General features: G+C 35.9%; 3 protein-coding genes across 3 annotated transcripts in view; 2 read left to right on the top strand and 1 right to left on the bottom strand.

Moving 5' to 3' along the window:
* Positions 1-469: 469 nt before the first annotated feature.
* Positions 470-4,359, top strand: LOC113069320 (RING finger protein 11-like). The gene is made up of 2 exons (XM_026242323.1): positions 470-687; positions 2,005-4,359. The coding sequence occupies exons 1-2, from the start codon at positions 485-487 to the stop codon at positions 2,174-2,176; spliced, it is 375 nt and encodes a 124-aa protein (XP_026098108.1). The 5' UTR covers positions 470-484; the 3' UTR covers positions 2,177-4,359.
* Positions 4,360-9,900: 5,541 nt separating this feature from the next.
* Positions 9,901-13,779, bottom strand: LOC113069319 (cyclin-dependent kinase 4 inhibitor C-like). The gene is made up of 3 exons (XM_026242322.1): positions 13,606-13,779; positions 12,551-13,205; positions 9,901-10,883 (listed from the first exon to the last, which is right to left on the bottom strand). The coding sequence occupies exons 2-3, from the start codon at positions 12,680-12,682 to the stop codon at positions 10,512-10,514; spliced, it is 504 nt and encodes a 167-aa protein (XP_026098107.1). The 5' UTR covers positions 12,683-13,205; positions 13,606-13,779; the 3' UTR covers positions 9,901-10,511.
* A 1,396-nt stretch (positions 13,780-15,175) lies between these two features.
* LOC113069318 (FAS-associated factor 1-like) overlaps positions 15,176-20,724 on the top strand; it is a 70,091-nt gene continuing 64,542 nt past the window's right edge. Inside the window, exons 1-3 of the mRNA XM_026242321.1 lie at positions 15,176-15,467; positions 16,353-16,421; positions 19,795-19,841. Coding sequence (XP_026098106.1) covers positions 15,417-15,467; positions 16,353-16,421; positions 19,795-19,841 — 167 coding nt within the window. The 5' untranslated portion in view covers positions 15,176-15,416. The remainder of the gene's footprint in view (positions 15,468-16,352; positions 16,422-19,794; positions 19,842-20,724) is intronic.

The raw sequence follows: 20,724 nt of genomic DNA, 5'->3' as shown, positions 1-20,724 counted from the left end.
AGTTTTCCTTTTCATGAAGTTCTAATAAATGCTTATATTTTGATTCTCATTTGCTATGAACACTACTGTGACATCTACTTGTTCTAATGACCTTATTTCAGGTTTTAGCAGAATGCATTGCACACAGAGCTTAAACATGCTCACAGTCTCCCAAACAGCTTTCATTAGTGAATGCTGAGCAGGCGTCTGTCTCAATGGGAGCTATTGTCCACCTCCCTCCCTTCATAAGCACCCTTTGGACTCAATATGGTCCCATTTGGGCTTTTCAAATCAAAATGGAGCAAAAAGGGAGAGATTGCCCCCTAGTGGAGCTTTAGATGCACGTGCCTCAAATATTAAGATGCTTACTCATTACTGTATTAAGCAATATTTAGCTGTGTAGTCAATTCTGGATAAGCTTGGTCATATGTGACTGCATTACATTCAGTGGCATAGAAGTGATTAAAGGTTCCAACCCTGATTGATGAATATTCACTATTGTTATATGTTCTTATACTATAAGTATGTGTGTTTTCAGGAGCAGATCCATGTGCCTGTGTATCACCCCACTCCCAGCCAGGCCCGGCTGGCAACCCAGCTGACCGAAGAGGAGCAGGTGCGGATCGCTCAAAGGATCGGCCTCATCCAGCATCTTCCCAAAGGGGTCTACGATCCAGGCAGTGACGGCACTGAGAAGAAGATTAGAGAGTAAGTGATGATACTGTTTGTTTCTTAGTTATATGAAAGGTGTTGAAGGCATCATTTGTTTTCCCCAATCTAGCTCAAAAACTTAAAGTCCTTTCCTTTCACTATAAATATGCCATGTGTATATTTATAGTGAAAGAGTTTTTTGAGCTAGATTTGGGAAAAAATGGTGCTCTTAGATGATGCCTTCGATAGCTTTCATGTAACTAAGCAAACGGACAGATACACAGGTTAAGAATCAGGTTAAGCAGAAATCTGCTATTACTATGACTATGGTTAAATTACAAGATTATTTAAATGTTTAACTGCATTAGGCCTACATTTATAATGCATTGCCTTATGGAATTAAATTATAATCAGCAAGTTTCAACAAGGATGCAACAAACTGTTCAGAAGTAAAATGCATTTACAAATGTTGCAAAATATTTCAATTTTAAATAAATGCTGTTCTTTTGAACTTCATATTCATCAAAGAATCCTGGAAAGATGTATCACGGTTTCCACAAAAATATTAAACGGGCCAACCATTTTCAACATTGGCAATAATTGGCAGGAATAAGTTACATTATAAAATGAGTGCTGTCAATCAAAAAAAAAAGTATTGACTAATAATCGAACTTTTAATTTCTTAAATTGATCACGATTAATCTCACCTTAATCTTAAAGTTTTTAAATATACTTTTATATTGCAATAATTTCACGTTCAATTTTCAAATTAATGTACAAACAACATAAATAGTGTTTTTTTATGTATATTTCTTTAAAGGCATCCACGTCTCTATGAAATTATATAATATTACATTTAATATTATATAATATTACCCCCTAATATTTAACCAATGACTATATGCATTCAGTATTACAGTATAATTGAGAGCTATATGTTTGAACATTTATTAGACTCTAAAAAATAGCAACTTCCAATTTAAGTGAACTTAAAACAATCTTCACATAAACCCTTTATAATAAATTTCATATTTACCTGTGCCCTTCAGCAATTATGAAATTTGATGTGGTCATAAATATATTCTGCATCTAAATAAACCAAATTATTAGTAATTATTAGAAGTAAAAGAGATAGAAGCATGTAAACCTGTGTCTGTTCCTGACCATTCTGTTGTGTGACTATTGAATTATTTTTGAATTGCAGTTCAGTAAATTATTCTTCCTGGCATTCTAATTCAATTTCCGATTCAACATCCGGCAGGCGTGACCAACTTTTAAATTATGCATTATGCCTGTCAGCAGTCTATGGAAACGTTGTGCCCTGTGTTGCCAAGCTTATTGTGGTGCGTGTTAACACGTTCTCTCTCCACACAGGTGTGTGATCTGCATGATGGACTTTGTGTATGGAGACCCCATCCGGTTCCTGCCCTGTATGCACATCTACCACCTGGACTGCATAGATGACTGGCTGATGAGGTCCTTCACGTGTCCCTCCTGTATGGAGCCTGTAGATGCTGCCTTGCTCTCGTCCTACGAAACTAACTGACTACTGCCTGCACTGATCCCTGCCGTACACACACAACCCTTGAGTCCTGTCCTCACACGGCCCTTTGCATAAAGAGACTAACTGTCCGCTTGACTTTGGTGTGGGATGGTGTGCCTGTGGCATCATGGGATAAAGGAGGCTACATTGATAATTCAACCTCTCCTGCATTGTCCTGCTGGACAGGGAAATCTGCAGGAGCCCTTTTGCACCCTGAAAACTTTATCATTCGATTCCTTTGTCTCTCATTGACGACACCTACAAGCCGGTCCCACTTTTCCACTGTAGCAACACTTACACTGGAAGGAGACGAACCTTCGAGAAACATACTGGAGGACTTGCATCTTTAACATTCAGTCTGTATTTAATTCTTTCTTTCTCCATGTCGGTTTCCATAAAGGGCTCGTTTCATTTCTGTTGAAGCTGCAGTGGAGCAAAACAAATGGCATTGCACATACACATGCAAAAAAAAAAAAAGAAGAAAGAAAAAAGTCTCATGAATTTTGCACTTTGGCTCAAAGATTTAAGGCCAACTTTATACACACACGTGCATATGTGCACACCAGAAATCATCACGCAATATTTTGTTTAACCATATGTTAGCTTTTGAGTTTGTATGTTTGTTTGGTTGTTTTAAACTACTCCATGAACACTTCAGCTGCCCAATGTGTGCTCTGTATCACTTGTGAGCACCAAGTCTAAATGGATTTGGTGCAGCAATAAAAAAAAAATATTACAAAAAAGAAATATATATATATATATATATAAGCATTACATAGTTTTTCCTCTTGCATTACCAGGTCACAATAATGGCTGATCTCACATATTGGTCATGCTGACTGGTCATTGTTAATTTTTTCTTTGTGAATTAATTTTTTCTTCTTTTTGTTTAAAATCATCAGTACTGTTCAGTGTAGTAACCCAACCGAAAAATGTATTTACCCTCAAAAAATACTGAAGTCACTGAAAGTGGCTATGAGGTCAGCCTGGAGTGATTAATGCAATATAGGCCGTAGTGACTCATGAAACTACACGTATGAGTGTGTGAAACTGCTCAATAATGAGAATTTTACCTTCGTCGCTGGTGCACTGGTGTGTTTAGTTAACTTTATTGTAAATAGTGCAATGATATATATTTACTTTAATTTTACATTTTCAGTAACAGATACTTTAAGAGAAGTATGTAGGACATCATAAGGGACTCATAAGCTTTGAAATCGTTCTTTTGATTCCTCATGGATAAGTAATATATGAGTATTTCCCTTCTTGCAGTTTCCGGGGGGGGTTTTTTGTGTGTGTATAGGATCACAGGCATTATGATCACACCCAAAGCGGAGATGTGCTTGTATAGCTGTTTGATGTTTTTTTTTTTTTTTAATGAAAGATGGTTTATGCTTAGGGAAATTATGCCCAGCCCTCTCTCTCTCTGTCTATAAAAGAAAGCACAAGAGAGCATAGAAATCAAGCCTCTATTTTTCTTAACTCAAATTTTATAAAAAGAGAAAGTAATTGCTAAAACTTAGAAGTGGTAGTAGGTATGCGCCTTTGGCATTAAATCTGTCTCCTAATTAATCAAAATGGGGAAAAAAAATTTTTTTCTGGTGGTTAGTGGCTGCTATTGAAGTGAAGATTTTCATTTTTTCCTCGTGTTTGAACTCATGCCTTGTGTAGAGTGACTGTAAGTGTGTAGTTAATGAAGGTGAGGGATACATATTCTTCATAGAAAATTCATTGGCCTGGTTTTGCACAGTACTTTTAGTTGTAGGATTGTCTTTTCTTTTTTTTCCTGTCTCCGCTTACAGCGTGGAGCTGTATTGCCTTAGACCAGACAAGCAGGAGGCTTTTGGCTGGACGTCTTGGGCTGACAGGGGCTCTACACCAGCATCGGGAGGACAGAATGATGATGATGATGATGATAAATGGGCATTTGGACATAAAAAACTTTGCTCACAGACACTTTTTGTTCCTGAGAAGACATGTCATCAATGCAATGCCATACAGAAATAGATACACCATGATGTGCTGGGAGCTCATGGACATAACCTGTGATCTGTTTGTATGTGGCACGTGTGTGTAATGCTGTGAGAGTGTCCCGTTTGTCTGTCGGTGAATATATATATATAAATGTATGTATATATGAAATTATGCTTCTTCTATGTACTAAATAATAAATAGAATTTATGCTATGTAATTGTCTGTGCCTTTATTGTTTTGTTTGAATACCAGTTTTTAATATTAAAATGATTTTCTGTAATGCAAGGTAATTCTTATTGTAAATTTAATTGAAAAACATATAATACTTAAATGAAAGTTAGAAACAAATTGGATTTCTATATTTATTATTTCTTAAATGTGGTCTTGAATTAATTAAAATCACAATAATAGACAAGACTCTGTTTGAATAAACTAATAAAACCGTAGCACTTTTTATATTTTTACTGAATACACCAAACAATTATTGTTCGTCTGTGATTGTGGATGTTTTTGATTTAGGAAAGAAGCAATTCAGATATTTTCTAATGGTTCACATGTTTATTCTCCCCACTCACTGTACATCCATGATTAATGTAAATTAAAGTAATCTGGAGTCAAATCGTTACCCTTTTTACACTTTTACTTTTCTTTGTTAAATTACGTCAGTAGCCTACGTAATGCGTTGCGTAGCGCGCTGAAAACCTCGTAAAAACGTTACTGTTTATACTGCAATAACATTTGTGCGTCACTAGAGGGCGCGTATTACTGTTGCGCACATGAACTGCTGAGTCACTTAGTAGGCCATGTCCAGCCATTTTCACTTTTTTTCGCATTTTATTTTTTCTCTTTCAAAAACAAACATACAAAGATTTTTAGCCATTTTCACTTAGTTTTAAAACTGCACTTGCCTTTTTTTTTTAAATTGGGATGACCATCACTGGATGAGCTAATATTGTGGTCATGCTGTTAATCACAAATCAGAGCTTGTTTTCTTATTGTGTATTATATTTTAATCCAGTGCCATTCATCTTGTTATTGGTGTATGCATTTCTCAAGTGTATTTTGTATGAGATGTTTCATTAATAATAGCCAACATACTTGAAAAAAAAATGTATGTGTACATGTGTAAAAATTTTATAAATATTTCCTGCACTGACAAATGCATACAGGGAAAGGTGGACTTTGGTGGTTGTCACTTTTTTTCTCCCAGTGAATATGTCTCAATGTAGGATTATTTTCGCTTTCTGTGCTACTACATACCTTAAAGTCTGGGCTGCAAAAAAAAAAAAAAAAAAAAAAAAAAAAACACTGAACACACACTTGTTTCCAAGTGGGAAAAAAAGTCATTAAACACATTAACTCACACTACTACACATGGGGTAAGTTGTCACAGCATGATGCTGCTTTGCACTGACATTGATTTGAGGAGAATATCTTTTATTGAAAAAAAAAAAATTACATTTAAATCTAAATATTGAAAATTAAATACTTCCACAATATGTCTTTTTGTAGTAATGGCTTTTCAGCAGCGTGTAAACGAACATGAAAAACATTTAAAATTATTAATAAATAAAATAACTTGTGTCATATAATTATATTTATTTGTAAAAAAAAAAATGGAAATAAAAAGATTTTCAAAAAGCATTTTAATTATTGACATTGACATAATACATAATGCATAATAACTATACATGTGGCAACCTGACTTGACCTGAAAGTCCCTGAAATTCCTCTTCTATATATTTACATACACATAATATATGCAAATAAATATTTGTTTAATATCTGCCATACAGTAATATAGTTTGCATAGACACCCAGTAAACTGCCAGTAAGAGAAAACCTCATTAAGTATTTCTTTCAACAAATTAGTTTCAGGTGTAACTCCTGATAGGCACAATAAAAAGGTGCGTTTAGAAATACTTTGTGAACAGGAGTAAAGTAGGCCACTGGTATGTCATCTATCAGCATTGCTAGACATGGTTAAGCAGGCAGCTCCATTACTATCACAACATGACAAGGATACATCAGATAATCTGGGCTGATCATTTTCAGCAACTTGTCAAATCTTTCTGTCAGTCCAGAGGCTCCACATTTTGTTATTTTTATTCTTTTAATTCATCTTACTTTCAGCAGTGATAATCACATTTCCATTTTATCTATCTATCTATCTATCTATCTATCTATCTATCTATCTATCTATCTATCTATCTATCTATCTATCTATCTATCTATCTATCTATCTATCTATCTATCTGAAAAATCTGCTCATCATATTTTGTGTATTTGTGACTCAACCCCCAGTGCTTGCAGAAAGTGGAAGGAAGCTGCACTTGAATTGACGTCTGTGCTGTCAGTCACTGCGACTACAAATGACCTTGAAAATGGAAAGTAAAATGCACAGCGTTTTTTCCCAAAAGTCTGATAAATGTGCCCCTGTTGAACTGGCCAGTGGCACACAACCACGGGGGAAAACAAAGTTTTCAAGTGGCACTCCACCATGGCAGCTGCTGACAAGCACTTGTAACGCTCATAAATTACAAAGCAGCAAACTTGTTATGTTGGCCACAAAATCAATGACACTTTAGCTGTAATGCAACGGGTGTTTTATTCAGCATCCTGCATTCAATTTCAAACATAAAGCAAGATAGGTTGGCCATATATTTATATTACTACTAATATAATGCTACTACTATCTAAAATGACATCAACTATTTATACCAAAAAACTTTTTTTTAATTTTTATGGGTTAAATCAGGTACAAATAGCTCTTTAAGGGAATAATTCCAGGTTGCCACTTTTTTTTTTACAGTGTTTTTATTTTTTAATATTGAATTTAAAAACAGTGGCTTAAATAAGCAATTATCCTATGCACACTTGAAATATTTTGTTATTCTTAAGTAAAACATGACATAAATAGATGTATGCACACAAATAAACCCATTCTGAATCAATACAAGGACTAACGATCATTTTTCTAACATGAAAGATTTTGACACTCAGTGACCTCACTGGGACAAAACAAAATACTGCAGTTGAGCAATTAAACAGACACTGGAAAAACAATCAGACACAGGCCTGGGCAAACAGTTTGTGAAATGCAGATGAAAGGTCTGCCACATGATGCTCCTTCGTCTCCATTTGGTTAAAATGGACCTGATCTTGTAGCAGGGTGACTTAAAATAAAATATAAATGAATGAATGAATACATTATACACATTTTGTTTTTCACATTTTTCTTTTATATAAATTATATTGTTCTGTATGTTTTTCCATGTGACCAATTATATGTTTAAAATAAAATTACTGAATGAGCAAAAAGGAACTCCAACATTCATAAGAATTAACCCTTATGCAATACATTTTTACTAGTATTAAAATAATAAAAAGGCCTCTCTTACAATGTTCTCATGTATAAAAATATGATATTTTGCATTGGTCACTCTTTGCATTGGTCCATTTTGTAAACCCACATGAGATGACATAAGTAGCTGTTCGCATATAACTGTTAACTGTCAGCTCGATCAAACTCTCCTGAAGGGTCAGATGTGAAGACCTCTACACTCACATATGCTACAATCTATGAACAATACATCACAGTCTATCCTAAGGTAGCACTGTAGCCACACTGTAAAAAGTTATGACCTGCAATTGTTACCTTAATGAGCTATATCTACCTGATTTACCCCAAAAGTTTGAGTTTTGATGGTATAAATTAATGACACCATTTTTAGGCTACCATTTTTTTCCAGTTCAGGGTGTATGCAAATATATAGAGACAATATATGCTTATACAATATAGTCTGTCTCGAAATTATTAACAATACAGGGTCTTAATCTTTGCTTCCTATTTTTTAAGCACTGAAAACTATCAAAACCTTTAGCAAAGTCTTTTTTTCCATTGTGTCATCTTTGACTTTCGATTTCACACTATAATGCTGTTCATTCAACATATTGATAATGTTATTGTTTTGACTTAACCACACACAGTTCTCCCAAATGACATAAAAAGCTTTCTTTTTAATTGTAAACTATGCATGAATTATACTGACCATATATATGCCCAAACATGTGTTTGCACATTTAGTTTTATTTACCTTTTTTCTCCTTGACAGTCAATATAAACCCGTGCCGATAGCTGAATAATTGTCATGAATGTATTTTATAATTTGAAGGATAAAGCTTGATCAAGCATCGTGCGTTTCTAGAAGATTTTACGCAGCCGCGCAACCAGGAAGACCACTGCATGGCATCTCCATAAACAAAAAACTGCGTTTTGAAACGCCAAACACCCTATAAGTGTCGTCTTCTCTCTCAGAGTAGGTTTGGAGAGAATCTTGAGCGGTTTTACACCGAAAGCGCCTAAATTTGAAAATATTGGCGCTGCGCACAGGACTGTTTCCTCCCACCGATCTAACGGACTTCTGCTGCTGCTCGACCATGAAAACCCTCAGAGAGTCACCATTTTATTATTCATCGTCTGGCTTTATATTCTGCAACAATCCATGCACCCACGACGCACGAACTCTAAAATAAAAGCCCATTGCGTATTCTATCCGAGCAAATATGGCACATTATTAGTTCCATGCGAATTCGTGGTTGAAACGTGTCCACTCGCTCCTGTTTGTAGCCTGGTTTTGAAATGAATGTCTGCCACACACCACACGTCAAAATATTTGTTCTAGATTGCTGCGAGAGAAAGCACATATTTCGATTTCATTGTGCATGCGTTTCTGTCGCTGTTTCGATATGGGTCAGTAACAAACAAGGATGTTGGAGGTTATGAAAATCATATTTTTATAATTTAGTTTAAACACATGTTCCAAGTCCCTAGATATGTAATCTTTGAATTCATTGTTTAATACATTTATGAGCAAAAAAACGTGTAGCCTATACATTTTTATAAAAAATTGATTTAATGACAATAAATATATAGAGGTACTAAAATACAGTCCTTGTAACTTGAATGTGAGTGTACATAAATTTACAAAGCTTTTATTTTTATTTTTGATGTAGAATGATGTAGGTTTAGGCCTATACTCAGTTTGACCTAAATAAGGCGTGCCTTGTCATGAAAAGGTAAAAACCTTAAAAAAAAAGTTACTTATGCCAGAATAAGTGTTAAATATTAAGATTTTATTTATTTATTATTTTTACATTAGAACGTTCATTCAGCCTGTATGTGTAGGTCATATATCTAAAATCTACATTATTTATTTATTTACAAAAACAATTAATAAAAATAAAAATCTCCGATCAGTTACATGACTTTTATTTAAGAAATTGAAAACATGTTTATCATAATCTGGACAGAAACTTAGTAGCCCAAGTGTGGCGTCTTTGACTATACTGCAATATTTGAAAGGTGAGTAAAATGTTGCTTATTCTCGTGAAATGAATTTTAAAACAATAGAGATTAGGCTATATTAATTTATTTTCGCTTTTCCACTACAATGAAAGCTAAATCTGATTGTTGTCGACTGTAAGACTCTGTCTGTTTACAAAGGGAACGGTGGACGACTTGGTATGTAAATAATTCAGTAAAATATACAACTGCCACCGCGAGCGTCACAGCGTTTTATTTTCCTTTTTGAAACATTTGACAACATCAAACAATAGTTATCAATGCCCAGCCAATTATATTTCATGTTTCTAATACAGTCTCATAAATGTTTTATAGGCCTATACCCGTATTTCAGTGACGCGAGGCCAGAGTTAAACACACATCATCATGAACACATATCGAAACCGTTTAACAGCTGTCTTTGGTTATTTTGCAAGGTTTTAATATTTTCAATGCGACACAATACAATCTTTCACAGTAATTCAAAAGTTAAAAGCCATAAATGACAAGCAAATGTGCAAGTTCAATGTCATAAAACACAACAAAAACAGAGCAGTCAGGGGTTAAAGTTGAATTTTGACCATTATAGTGCAATTACTTCAATAAAAAAGAGATAGGTTTCTTCGAGCACAACAGTTATTTTAGGTTATCTTTTTTTCTTGTTATAAATCAAAACATGTAGGAAATGTGTAACCTGCATGAGAGTTAGTGAAAGAAATGATCTATACAAATAAAAGAATGGAGACTTAGATGACCTGAAAAATATCTCATAAAAATTAAAAATCAATTAAGCCAGTTTGAAATTAGGGGAAATGTAAAATAGATGCAAGGTCAACTGAAATGTTAATTGTTCTTCACAACAACAACAACAACAACAACAAAAAAGCCCCTGAGCCCAATATTTTACAATGCAATAAGAGGTAGTTGACTGAATGGACTGCAATGCAATAAAACGCTCATTCAGCATTTGTTTGCTACCTCTGTTACAGAACAAAACACACAGGCCCATAGTCATCATCTCTAGCTGGCTTGTGAAGGCACAATGTTCTCTAACCACTCCACAGTTCTGTGTTTTTCGTGCATGAAAGCCAGGTCACGAGGCGTGTAACCTTTCGCGTTAGGCAGAAAAGGCGGCGTGCTGCAGTCAGACACGAGATACTGCACGACATCCAGGTGCCCCTCCCGCGCCGCCAGATGCAGAGGCAGGTTGCCGTCGTTGTCAGGGAGATTGACATCAGCACCATTCTGCGCGAGCACCCGTAGAGTGTCCAGATACCCGTCTCGCGCGGCGTCGTGACTGACGGTCAATCGTAGGATGGGATCGCGCGCATTTGGGTCGGCGCCTGCTCGAAGCAGCGCCTCCGCTATGCACGGGCAGCCAAGTTTCATCACCTGAGATACAACCCAAAGACAATGTGTTAAGGTGCTTCATAATATTGTTACATGGATTAATTACATTAATCACTTTAAGTGAAATTAGTGCATCTTAATTAAACCTCATGAGTAGGCTACATTATTATTACTATTATTATTATTATTATTATTATCCCAATAGAGTAAAATCTACATGAATGCATAAGGGATATCTATCTATCTATCTATCTATCTATCTATCTATCTATCTATCTATCTATCTATCTATACACTGTATATCTTAGAATGTGTACCTTATTATTTTTAGAAGATACTTTATCATGTAAACATAAAAACCTGTGACTTAAAAAAGAAAAGGTTTGTGGTGTAATCTATAGTTTTAAGCACATGACGACCTCCTAAATGATGACTCTGACCTCTGTGATAATAGGTTTTAAGTTAGGAATTGATGGAATAGACTTAATCGACATGCTCATGAAACCCCCCCCCCCATCAAACTTCGTGAATCGTGTTTATGAGGAAGTTCACCAGTCTATCACAGGATTTTTTTGTATGGCTTCATTTTAAACAGCTCATTCTCGGATAAATATTATGCATGCGTTTTTTTTAAACTCATATTAATTTAGAGAACACATGGAATATACTTTTTTATTAATTAATTAGTCACATCGCACATTTAATTGATTTAAGGGAAGGTAAAAGGTGATAAAACGGTCAAAACCTAAAAAGAGTGACCAGTCACAGCACCTAAAATATACACTTTTCCTTATTCATTCATATAATTTTAACCTAAAATTGTAATGTTGTTAAAACAAAAAATCAAGAATATTTTATGTATAATGTACCAACAATATATATAGCCTATACCACATTTGGATTATCAGAAATTGCCATATGCTACGGCTACTAACTTCAAGAATGGGGATTACCCAGTTTTCAGATTATCACTCATTCTGAAGTCTAGAGAACATGTTGTGTGAATATGACACGAACACATGAGTAATATTAGAATATTTCAGACTGTCCGAAATTAAACAGCTATATTGAGCTTGGTGTAAGAACAGACGGCCTTCTGATAAGCAGAATATATTATGCATAATTGACATAACAATTTAAAAAGCAAAAAACAGTCTCTCGAGGTTTATACGATTTTAGTTAATTTATTTGATTAAATTCTAGAAATGTATCATACCCCATAATAGGAAATAATGCATTTTCGGGCCTTAGAATGGAAAATTCATGATCATAAGTAATACATTTTAACTTTGTTGTTACACTTATGTTGTAAAAAATCTAAAAACAAATAAACCGTTATATGAATTATCCTTTTTTGAGTGTAAAAGGCTGCCAAAAATTATAATATCAGATTTCATTTAGCTTCTGAGCTGACTTTGGGGTAATAAAACACTTTTCAGTTTCTACAACAAGTTCTTTATGTATCAGAGAACGAGTGACGCTAATTTGTTGGCAATAAAATGTAGATCATTAGTAACAGGTGCGTACTTGTTGGTTCGCAGGTAAACTTTTTTAAAAACCACAGGTTTAGTTAGAGGTAAATCAACCAGGCCACTGCTAGTGGGTGCAAGAAAGAAAAGGACAAAATGTTTTTTTGATGCTGATGGACTATATGCATTATAAACATCTTGTTTATATATGAATGTTGTTCGTGGATATGTGAGTCTAACCTGCAATGGTGTCCTGCCGTACTTGTTCTTCTCATTAACGTTCACGTTGCTTTGCAGTGTCTGCTCAATTTCTTTAAGATCTCCAATCGCAGCTGCAGTGCTCAGCCTATCTATAGCTGCGTCCTCGGCCATTATATCCTGACAAATGAGGTGGAATATCTCTGGTGTTTGAGTAAAAAAGTCCGCTGGTTTATATGTAAAAAGTACTACGAAGCTGTAGTAAATAGTCCGATCCTGCGGCCCCCTAAAAAAAAATATCCGTTGGAGATGCGCCAAGGTCCACCCACATTAATATCGTCCTATCGAAACCATCGGAACCAGCGGAGAAAACAGGGATGCCATGCCATCTCTTATCAAATACATACACGTTCAAGAATTATATGTGGGGGAAAAAAGGGAAAAGAAAAGAAACATCCTCTTTTTTATGATCGATGCGCGAAGTTCCTCCCCATGAGTGGCATGCAGCTCTCCTGTGGTCTCGATCCAGATATGATCTCACATTCAAACAGATCTGTAGTAGTCACATTAAAAAAATGCTCGAATCTCAGAACCAAACGTCCCTTTCATGAGTCCTCTGATATTAACTTTATGCAGGTGCAATGGGCTGGAGAACTGCGATGCGCAGATGTTGTCATTTCAAGCCTCCGAACGACCTCTGAAACATAAATAGAGTTAGAAGACTGTTATTCCGCGAGGACATTTCTATTCTGTATCCAGTGGGTTTGCAAGGATGTGTTGTAAGTTTTATGCAAGCTTCCCGCCCATTTTGAATATGAAACGTAAAAAGCGAATCTTCTTTGATGTTCACTTCAAAGACTGCTTGCAGGAGGATTATCAAAATTGTTAACTGACACTAGCCCGGTATTTCAAACTGACACGCGTGGAAATAAGCTTTAATATGTTTTCAGTCAACGATCAAGCGTTTCAAACTGCAGGCGAGAGTATCTAAAATGTTCTGTCGTAGTGATTCCTCGCGCACGGAGGTGCAGTTGCACTGTGACGATGATGGACGACGTCATAATGGATCATTTCAAATGAAACATTGTATCCACTACCTGCAGAATGGTTAGGCTACGTCTCGGGCATCGAGTTATCCTCCTCGGCCGGGTTATGGGCGTTGAATAAGCTGGTTGGAAGACAGCTGACTGTGTCAGCGAGTCTGCTTCTGTTATTTGACATCACTCCGTTTTTTGAAATAAAGGGCCGACACTTCCGCCCACTTTTAACAGACTCGGAGTGAGGCGGGACTCAACGGTAGTGTTGCTAGGGAGAGGCTGAGAGACGCATTTTCTGCTTGCTTTTTTCTCACAGGTTCTGCCATTTCATCCTTGAGTTGTGAAGACTTTGAAGTGTTGGTATTACCAGTGTAAAATTCCCCTCTCCATAAATGTGTGTTTGAAGTGAAATTTATTCAAATTACTGGTAGGATGAAAGGCTGTGAAACAGTGCAAGGTTTAAATTCAGTCATGTGAACTGCCGAGATGAATCCCTGCAGCGCACCACAAGTACAATCTGTCTGAAAATGGCCAGTTTGGCGATATTTGACCATCGCATCTGTTCGTTTATTCATTGGAATTAAAGTCATATAGCACAGCAATGGCTTATATATTTACATAGAACACACAAATATATAATATATCACTGCTATATGTCTATACTGATTTGCTGTGTTTGAGAGAATTTTGGGCAATCTTTAGTGGTCAATGTTGTGAGACTAGCAAACCAGCTTAGGCTGGTTTATTTATTTTTATTTTCTTTTTTTTTTCAAGCCAGGCAGGCACGAATAGAGGCAAGGTTTATAAAAGCTCAAGTAAGTTTAATTGCAATGGATGTCTCTGGTTCACTGGTTTAAGCTGGTCTCAGTCTGGCCAAAATCAAGGCCTCTCAGCCTGACCCACTGCTGCCCTAAACCCCTCTGAAATCAGCATTGTGGGGCTGGCATATCTGCAAAAACCAGTGAAGGCTGATTTTTGTTTTATTTTTCCCATGTTAAAAGCTTTACATTTGTAGGTTAAAGTTTAAATTAGCTTTAATTGCAATGAAAGTCTCTTGCTGGATTATGATGTGGTTTTACCTAGTTTTAGCTGGCTAAGATGGTACTCTGCTATTTGACAAGCTATTTTTTCATGCTGACACACTGAAAATAGCTCTAAACCCATATAAAACCATATATGGCCTTCATGTTCCAGCTAAGACCAGCAAATCAATTTAAACTGGTTTAAGCTTTTTCAGCATGACATAAAGTATGTTTAGTCAGAGTACCCATTAGTAATATTATGATTTTTCTGAAATCTCACTAACGTTTAGTTGCTCGTCATGGTTGGCAGTGTTATATCTTTATGATCACTAAATAAAAAAAACTAATTTTGGTGGGGTTGCAGTTGGGTAGTGAACTGTGAAAAATTGCAACAGAAAACAATCATTGCACTGGAACTGTCTAGGGTGCCCATATCCATTTTTATTAAAATATTTTTAAGGCTTTTTTATTTTTTTGTTGGTTTAACATGTCATAATGTAGTCAAACAAGTCGCATGTGTAACAGTCTATTCAAATACAACCGCGGCCCTGCTGCTGCTTTAAAAATACACAGCTCTTTCCAACCGTGTGAAGAGCGCGACAGTTCACAGCACTACTTTACGGCAGCCGTAAGATGATGTTTCTGTTGCTTTGAATGCCGATCCAAAACAGCAAAGTGACGATAACAGAAAAACTGAAAGCCCCCAAACACTGACAACACAGCCCCGAAGAACAGCATTTATACTCGGTTACTTGCCGTGAACCGATAAGCCGTGTCCTGAGCTGCTTTTTTGAAATTGGTGGTTGATATTTTTGGGGTTTTTACATGAGTCGGTAGCCTCTCACTGCAATGGCCTCCGACAGCAACATGGACAGAGAAATGATCCTGGCCGACTTTCAGGTGGGTTTCCTCACATAAATACTGATAATCTGTGATTTTATAAGATCTGGACGTGTAGATCAGACCCGTTTTTGTGCCTACTCAGAGCAACGGATGTGTAGTGACTTCTTTTTGTTGACATGTCTCGAGACGATCAGCTGTCAGTGGCTTTGTTTGAATTATTCAGCAAAAATGAAATATTAAAAGCACACGACCAGACAAAGTTAACAATAGACATCTTAAAATACATCATTTTGGTGTCGTCTGCTTATTTGCGACTAGAAAACATTACTAGACTGTCATCTGAAGCCTGACCTGTCTTTTCATGACCCTGTAATGGCCAGAAGCTGTCAGATGACTCTGCACGGTTTCTACTCTGCCATCAGCTGTTACATTCTTGTTTTTCAGTTGGTTTGCTTTGGGATTTTAAATGAGTCAGTTTTACACGTATTGCCAAAATGTTTTGATTGGCAAACTGTTTATTTAGTAGGAGCAGAAATAGATTTGAAATATGTAGCAATTACAAATAGTTTGAGATGGCATGCACCAAAATTGAAGGTTGCTTATATGAGTCAGTTTACGAATATTGACTATGTTTTGATTTGCAAACTGTTTATTTAATACAAGAAGAAAGAGATCTGACATATGTGGCAATTAGAAATATTTCACAAATTGAAGGTTGCTCATGTTCACTGTTTTATTGTGACTATAAACTTAAAGGTTTACAAAAATCATCTCTTATATAATTTAAAATCTTTTATATATAATATTTAGTGCATAATATATTAGAAGTGAACATTTGTTCTCAAAAATGTATTTTTGGACGTTCTGTTATTTCATTCTTTCAATATAAAAAGAGGACTTAAATGCAAATATTAAAATCAGTTTGTTCTTTTTTTATTTCAGGCATGTACCGGAATCGACAACATTGCTGAGGCAATCACACTTCTAGAACTCAACAACTGGGACTTGGTGGTAAGATGCACTTTGTTTGTTAAATCTGTAAGACTGACACACAGCTAGATTTTTTTCAAACCACAAACCTTTTTAACAAGTGCATGTGTCTCCTGTATATTGTTTGTTTAAAGATTGTGGTGATACATCGGAGACAAAGCCACTATGTTTAGTGCAAAAGCTTTTTAATGGTACCATTGTTCACAGCCTCAGGACATTCTGGCACAGTTCTTGAGTAGCTGCATTTCCATATACCAGTTAAACTGACTTACAACACAAATTTCTCATCAACAAAGCCTAGTCAGTCATTTTTGTAATTCAAGGCTTTATGTTCCTTTACATTTTTGACACTCAGAACAATTGGGTTATAATAAGGGGCATCACATTTTTTTCTGGAGGCATCAGTAACAGTCTTGGCACTTCTTTGTAACACTGTGAGTCACAATTTGTAGTGGTGTAATTTTCTAGTATGCATGAGGAAATTAGTTCAGATCCTGATATTGTATAATGTAAAACGTTATAATGAACCAAACTAAATTACAGCTGTACTTGACTGCCAGGGATCGTCCTCCTTTTTTGTGCATGGAAAACAGCAGGAGTCACTTTTTGATAATCCCATTTGTGCTTCATAGGAAAAAACCAACCCCCAATAAAAATATTAATTTTTTTAAGTAAAATGAAGCTTTCGCTGTAATAATGTTTTCAGAGCCAATTATATATTTTTGATTATTAACCAAATGAAAACATATTATTAAACATATTATTAAGCCTTGCTGAAGCTATGCCAGAATATTAATAATATTATAAGTAATGCATTGATTCAGTAAACCTTGTATTAGGGGTGCTCCGATCAAGATCAGCCGATCGTTATGCGCATCTCGTCAGTAAAGCCGGTTATCTAATCAGCCGTTAATTCCATCAGGTGCGTGATTTCACATAGAGCAGCTGTTACTACACAGAGCCGTTGTTAATAGAGAAGATGCGCAAATCCACTTCATTTTCAGCGTTTTTTGGCGCATCTTCTCAGTTAACAACGGCTCTGTGTAGTAATAGCTGCTTTATGTGAAATCACGCACCTGATGGAATTAACCGCTGATTAGAGAACCGGCTTTACTGACGAGATGCGCATTAACGATCGGCCGATTGTGATCGGAGCACCCCATACCTTGTATTCTTTAGCTTATAGAAATCATTTAATTTAAACTTTCTGCATTGGACACTCCAAGGCTAAACTGCACCTTTTCTCTGCATTTGGAAGTGCAACGCAGCTACACAGATTCCTTCGTATGCGTAGTTTATCTTAATAAGTGCTAAAAGTGTTGTTTTCACATTAATTGTATTTTATTTTTTATTTCATTATTTTTTTAATTCCCTCAGCCACCTGAATGCAAAGTTTCTGCATGAATCACAAGAGCGAAATCACATATTTTAGCTTAAAAACTTTAAGGCACTGTTAAGTTTGTACCTGCAATAGTTTATCAAATATAAACATTTTAATTTATTTTTTGGATTGGTGAATAATTGGTTTGGAAGAATTGGGGGAGCGTAAATAAGGACATTTTGGATCAGTACTGATGTTTTACTAGTGAGATTGGAAATAAGCCTCTCTCACTGCAGTTTTAAAAGCTTTTAAGAGCTTTAAACCACACACAGCAGTAAAATGCACCCCACTGAAAAATTCTATAAAAGATTGTGAAATTATTACATTCAAACATACAGGTAGTCTGTTAACTAGCTCCTCAGTCAATCCAATGAAAAATCCAAAAATTTATTTGCCACTTTCAGGATTTTGTTTAGATTCGGTGATGTAAATCACCAATAACTTAACATTTGTCAGTCTAGTCTGCAGAGACCCACACCTTTTTATAGCCTTTCATCTCATCTATTGCAAACAAGTAATTTAGACAATTCAAAATGGTCCGAAAAATTCCTTGCAGGAGCCCATCCCATCCTCTGAATACATGGTGTGGAAATTGTAATTGTAAAAGCCTTCTAAGTCTTATTACTGGGATCCTGGTGATTTATAGTCTTTATATAGTCTGGTATATCACCTTTCATTCGCCGCCACATGAACATTTCACCTCTAGAGCCTAAAAAAAAATGCAGCTGTGACAGGTGTCACATCACAGATAGAGGCAGACAGACAGAGGCTTGTTTTGTTTGGATGAATGTAACGGGGGCGTTTCTGTAGTGCTAATTTGCATGAGGGATTGCATGTGACCTTGCATGTCTTGTATCTCGACAGTTTTCAAACAAAAATGAAGAAATTGTGGTTTTAAAGACAGATTTTCATCCACAAAGTCGCTCTTTATCTTAAAAGTGGGCTGTTTTACTATATTTAGCAGGAAGCTGGTTGTATGCTGGCAGCAATTCAAAGAAAGCATACCCTAGCTTCTACGTGGTTAAGTGGTCAAAAAATGCAGAGTTGGGACAGCCAGCGAGTGTTTGAACCCCCCACGTCGAAGCCAGAAGCACACTTGTTCATACAAACACCAAGCTGCACCTGAGCAAGTCTTTCATGAGAAGTTAAATGGCCTAATCTTTACTGACAAAATGTGCATGACATTCGCAATTCATCACATTTGATTAATAGTGCAGCCCTAATCATCATAATTTAGAAGTAATAGGCTATTTAATTTCCTGTTTTGACCCGCCTGATCTGAGCGCCATGTCATTTTGGCAGACTGGCTTCAATAAAAGCTGTTTTTAGACATGCGGGGAAGTTTTGAGTTCTGAAACTTACAGGTTGTTTTTATAGTACAATGACCTCTTATATGTCAAAAGATCAAGGGAATTTAGATTTCTCAGTTCATGACCCCTTTAAAAAAGAATCAGTATATTTAGACCATTATTTATTTGGGTAGTTATCCTTATGTGTTATGTGCTATGCTATGCCAATCAGTAAATATTTTGTATTATTATCAATGTTGAAAACAGTTGTGCTACTTCATATATTTGTGGAAACCATAATACATTCTCCCCCAATATTCTTTGATGAATAAAAAGTTCATCCTTGCTGAATAAATCTTTTCATTTGTTTATAACCATAACTGACCCCAAACCTTTGAACAGTATTGTAAAATAAATTGATTAACAATGCTCCGAATTTGCATTCTGTTGCATTCTGATGTATGTTCTGTATCACATTACTTCTCAGCAATTGATAAACTGTTCTTTTGCTCACTGTATAGTAGGGAAGTAAACATATTCAGACATGAGGTGTTAAAAACGTCAACAAAAATGGTGACTATTTGCATCACCTAAAATATATGTTTCCTTTTATACATTCATATGCACAAAAAAAGATCAAAAAGGTTTTGTGTTATGATAACTTTCTGTTTTAACTGAACCCAACAATCATTTTTTCTTTCTTTCTTGTTTTTCTTCTATATAGGCAGCCATCAATGGAGTCATACCACAAGAAAATGGGATCTTGCAAAGGTATTGTGTTGATTTGTTGATTCTTATGAATCTAAAACCATTTACTCAAGGCTTTCCCTTTACAAAACTATGGCAGAGATTCCACTCCATCAAATTACACGTGGTGGTCTTTAGAGTAGAGATTAATTCTGGTAAACTCTGAATCAAGAACTGGCTTAGCTTGATGGATAGAGTTATAATAAACCCATCTGTGGCTGCTGCTGATTCCCTGGATGTTAAGGAATCAAGGGGAAATGTCAGAGCAGCTTGTGTTTTGGCTTGTAGAGCCTTTGGTAGAGCTCTTATCATGTCTGCTCATCTTATCATGTCTGCTCATCTAATGACATTTCTCACTAGCGAGGTGTTTAGAGACGCTGCTGCAGAAGACTGTTGAGGGATGCACAGAGGTAGCCTAATTCACACAAGCGCTCTCTCTCTCTCTCTCTCTCTCTCTCTCTCTCTCTCTCTCTCTCGCTCTCTTTCTAATAACTTCATGAATAACTGCATTACAATGCTATCATGGCTCAAGACTCCCATTACCAGCTTTAAAATGACGTTTTGGAACTAGCAAAAGAGGCATTGGATGAGATGCCGAAGAAATAATCATACTCACAATAGCGATTTAAGTACAAAAACAGGATGGCTCCCTTTAAATATATTATCTGATCAATGTCTTGAGGTGTGGTAACTAGTATAAGCAGAATTATTGACTTCAGGCCGTTTAATTATTAGAAATATAATGCACCCCTGATGTGTAACGGCCACAACGCAAAAAGGGGCATTATTTTTCTGATAATTCAATGGCCGTCATCAATTATTCCTTGCATATTATATTACTACAATTTAAAACTCGTCTTTTTAATATATTTAAAAATGTCATTTGTTATCGCATAGCTGAATTTTC

The sequence above is a fragment of the Carassius auratus genome, unplaced genomic scaffold (genome assembly GCF_003368295.1).
Source record: "Carassius auratus strain Wakin unplaced genomic scaffold, ASM336829v1 scaf_tig00001343, whole genome shotgun sequence".
NCBI classification, from domain to species: Eukaryota; Metazoa; Chordata; class Actinopteri; order Cypriniformes; family Cyprinidae; genus Carassius; species Carassius auratus.
Note: the sequence above shows the minus strand (reverse complement) of the source record. Positions and strands in the feature narration are given on the sequence as shown.

What these genes read in the sequence shown, in the direction of transcription:
- LOC113069319 (XM_026242322.1), bottom strand. Translation starts at nt 12,682, where the DNA reads ATGGCCGAGGACGCAGCTATAGATAGGCTGAGCACTGCAGCTGCGATT. An exon ending in ACGGCAGGACACCATTGCAG is followed by an intron (nt 10,884 to 12,550) that starts GTTAGACTCACA and finishes GTTGTATCTCAG; the next exon opens with GTGATGAAACTTGGCTGCCC.
- LOC113069320 (XM_026242323.1), top strand. Translation starts at nt 485, where the DNA reads ATGTTCTTATACTATAAGTATGTGTGTTTTCAGGAGCAGATCCATGTG. An exon ending in ACTGAGAAGAAGATTAGAGA is followed by an intron (nt 688 to 2,004) that starts GTAAGTGATGAT and finishes CTCTCCACACAG; the next exon opens with GTGTGTGATCTGCATGATGG.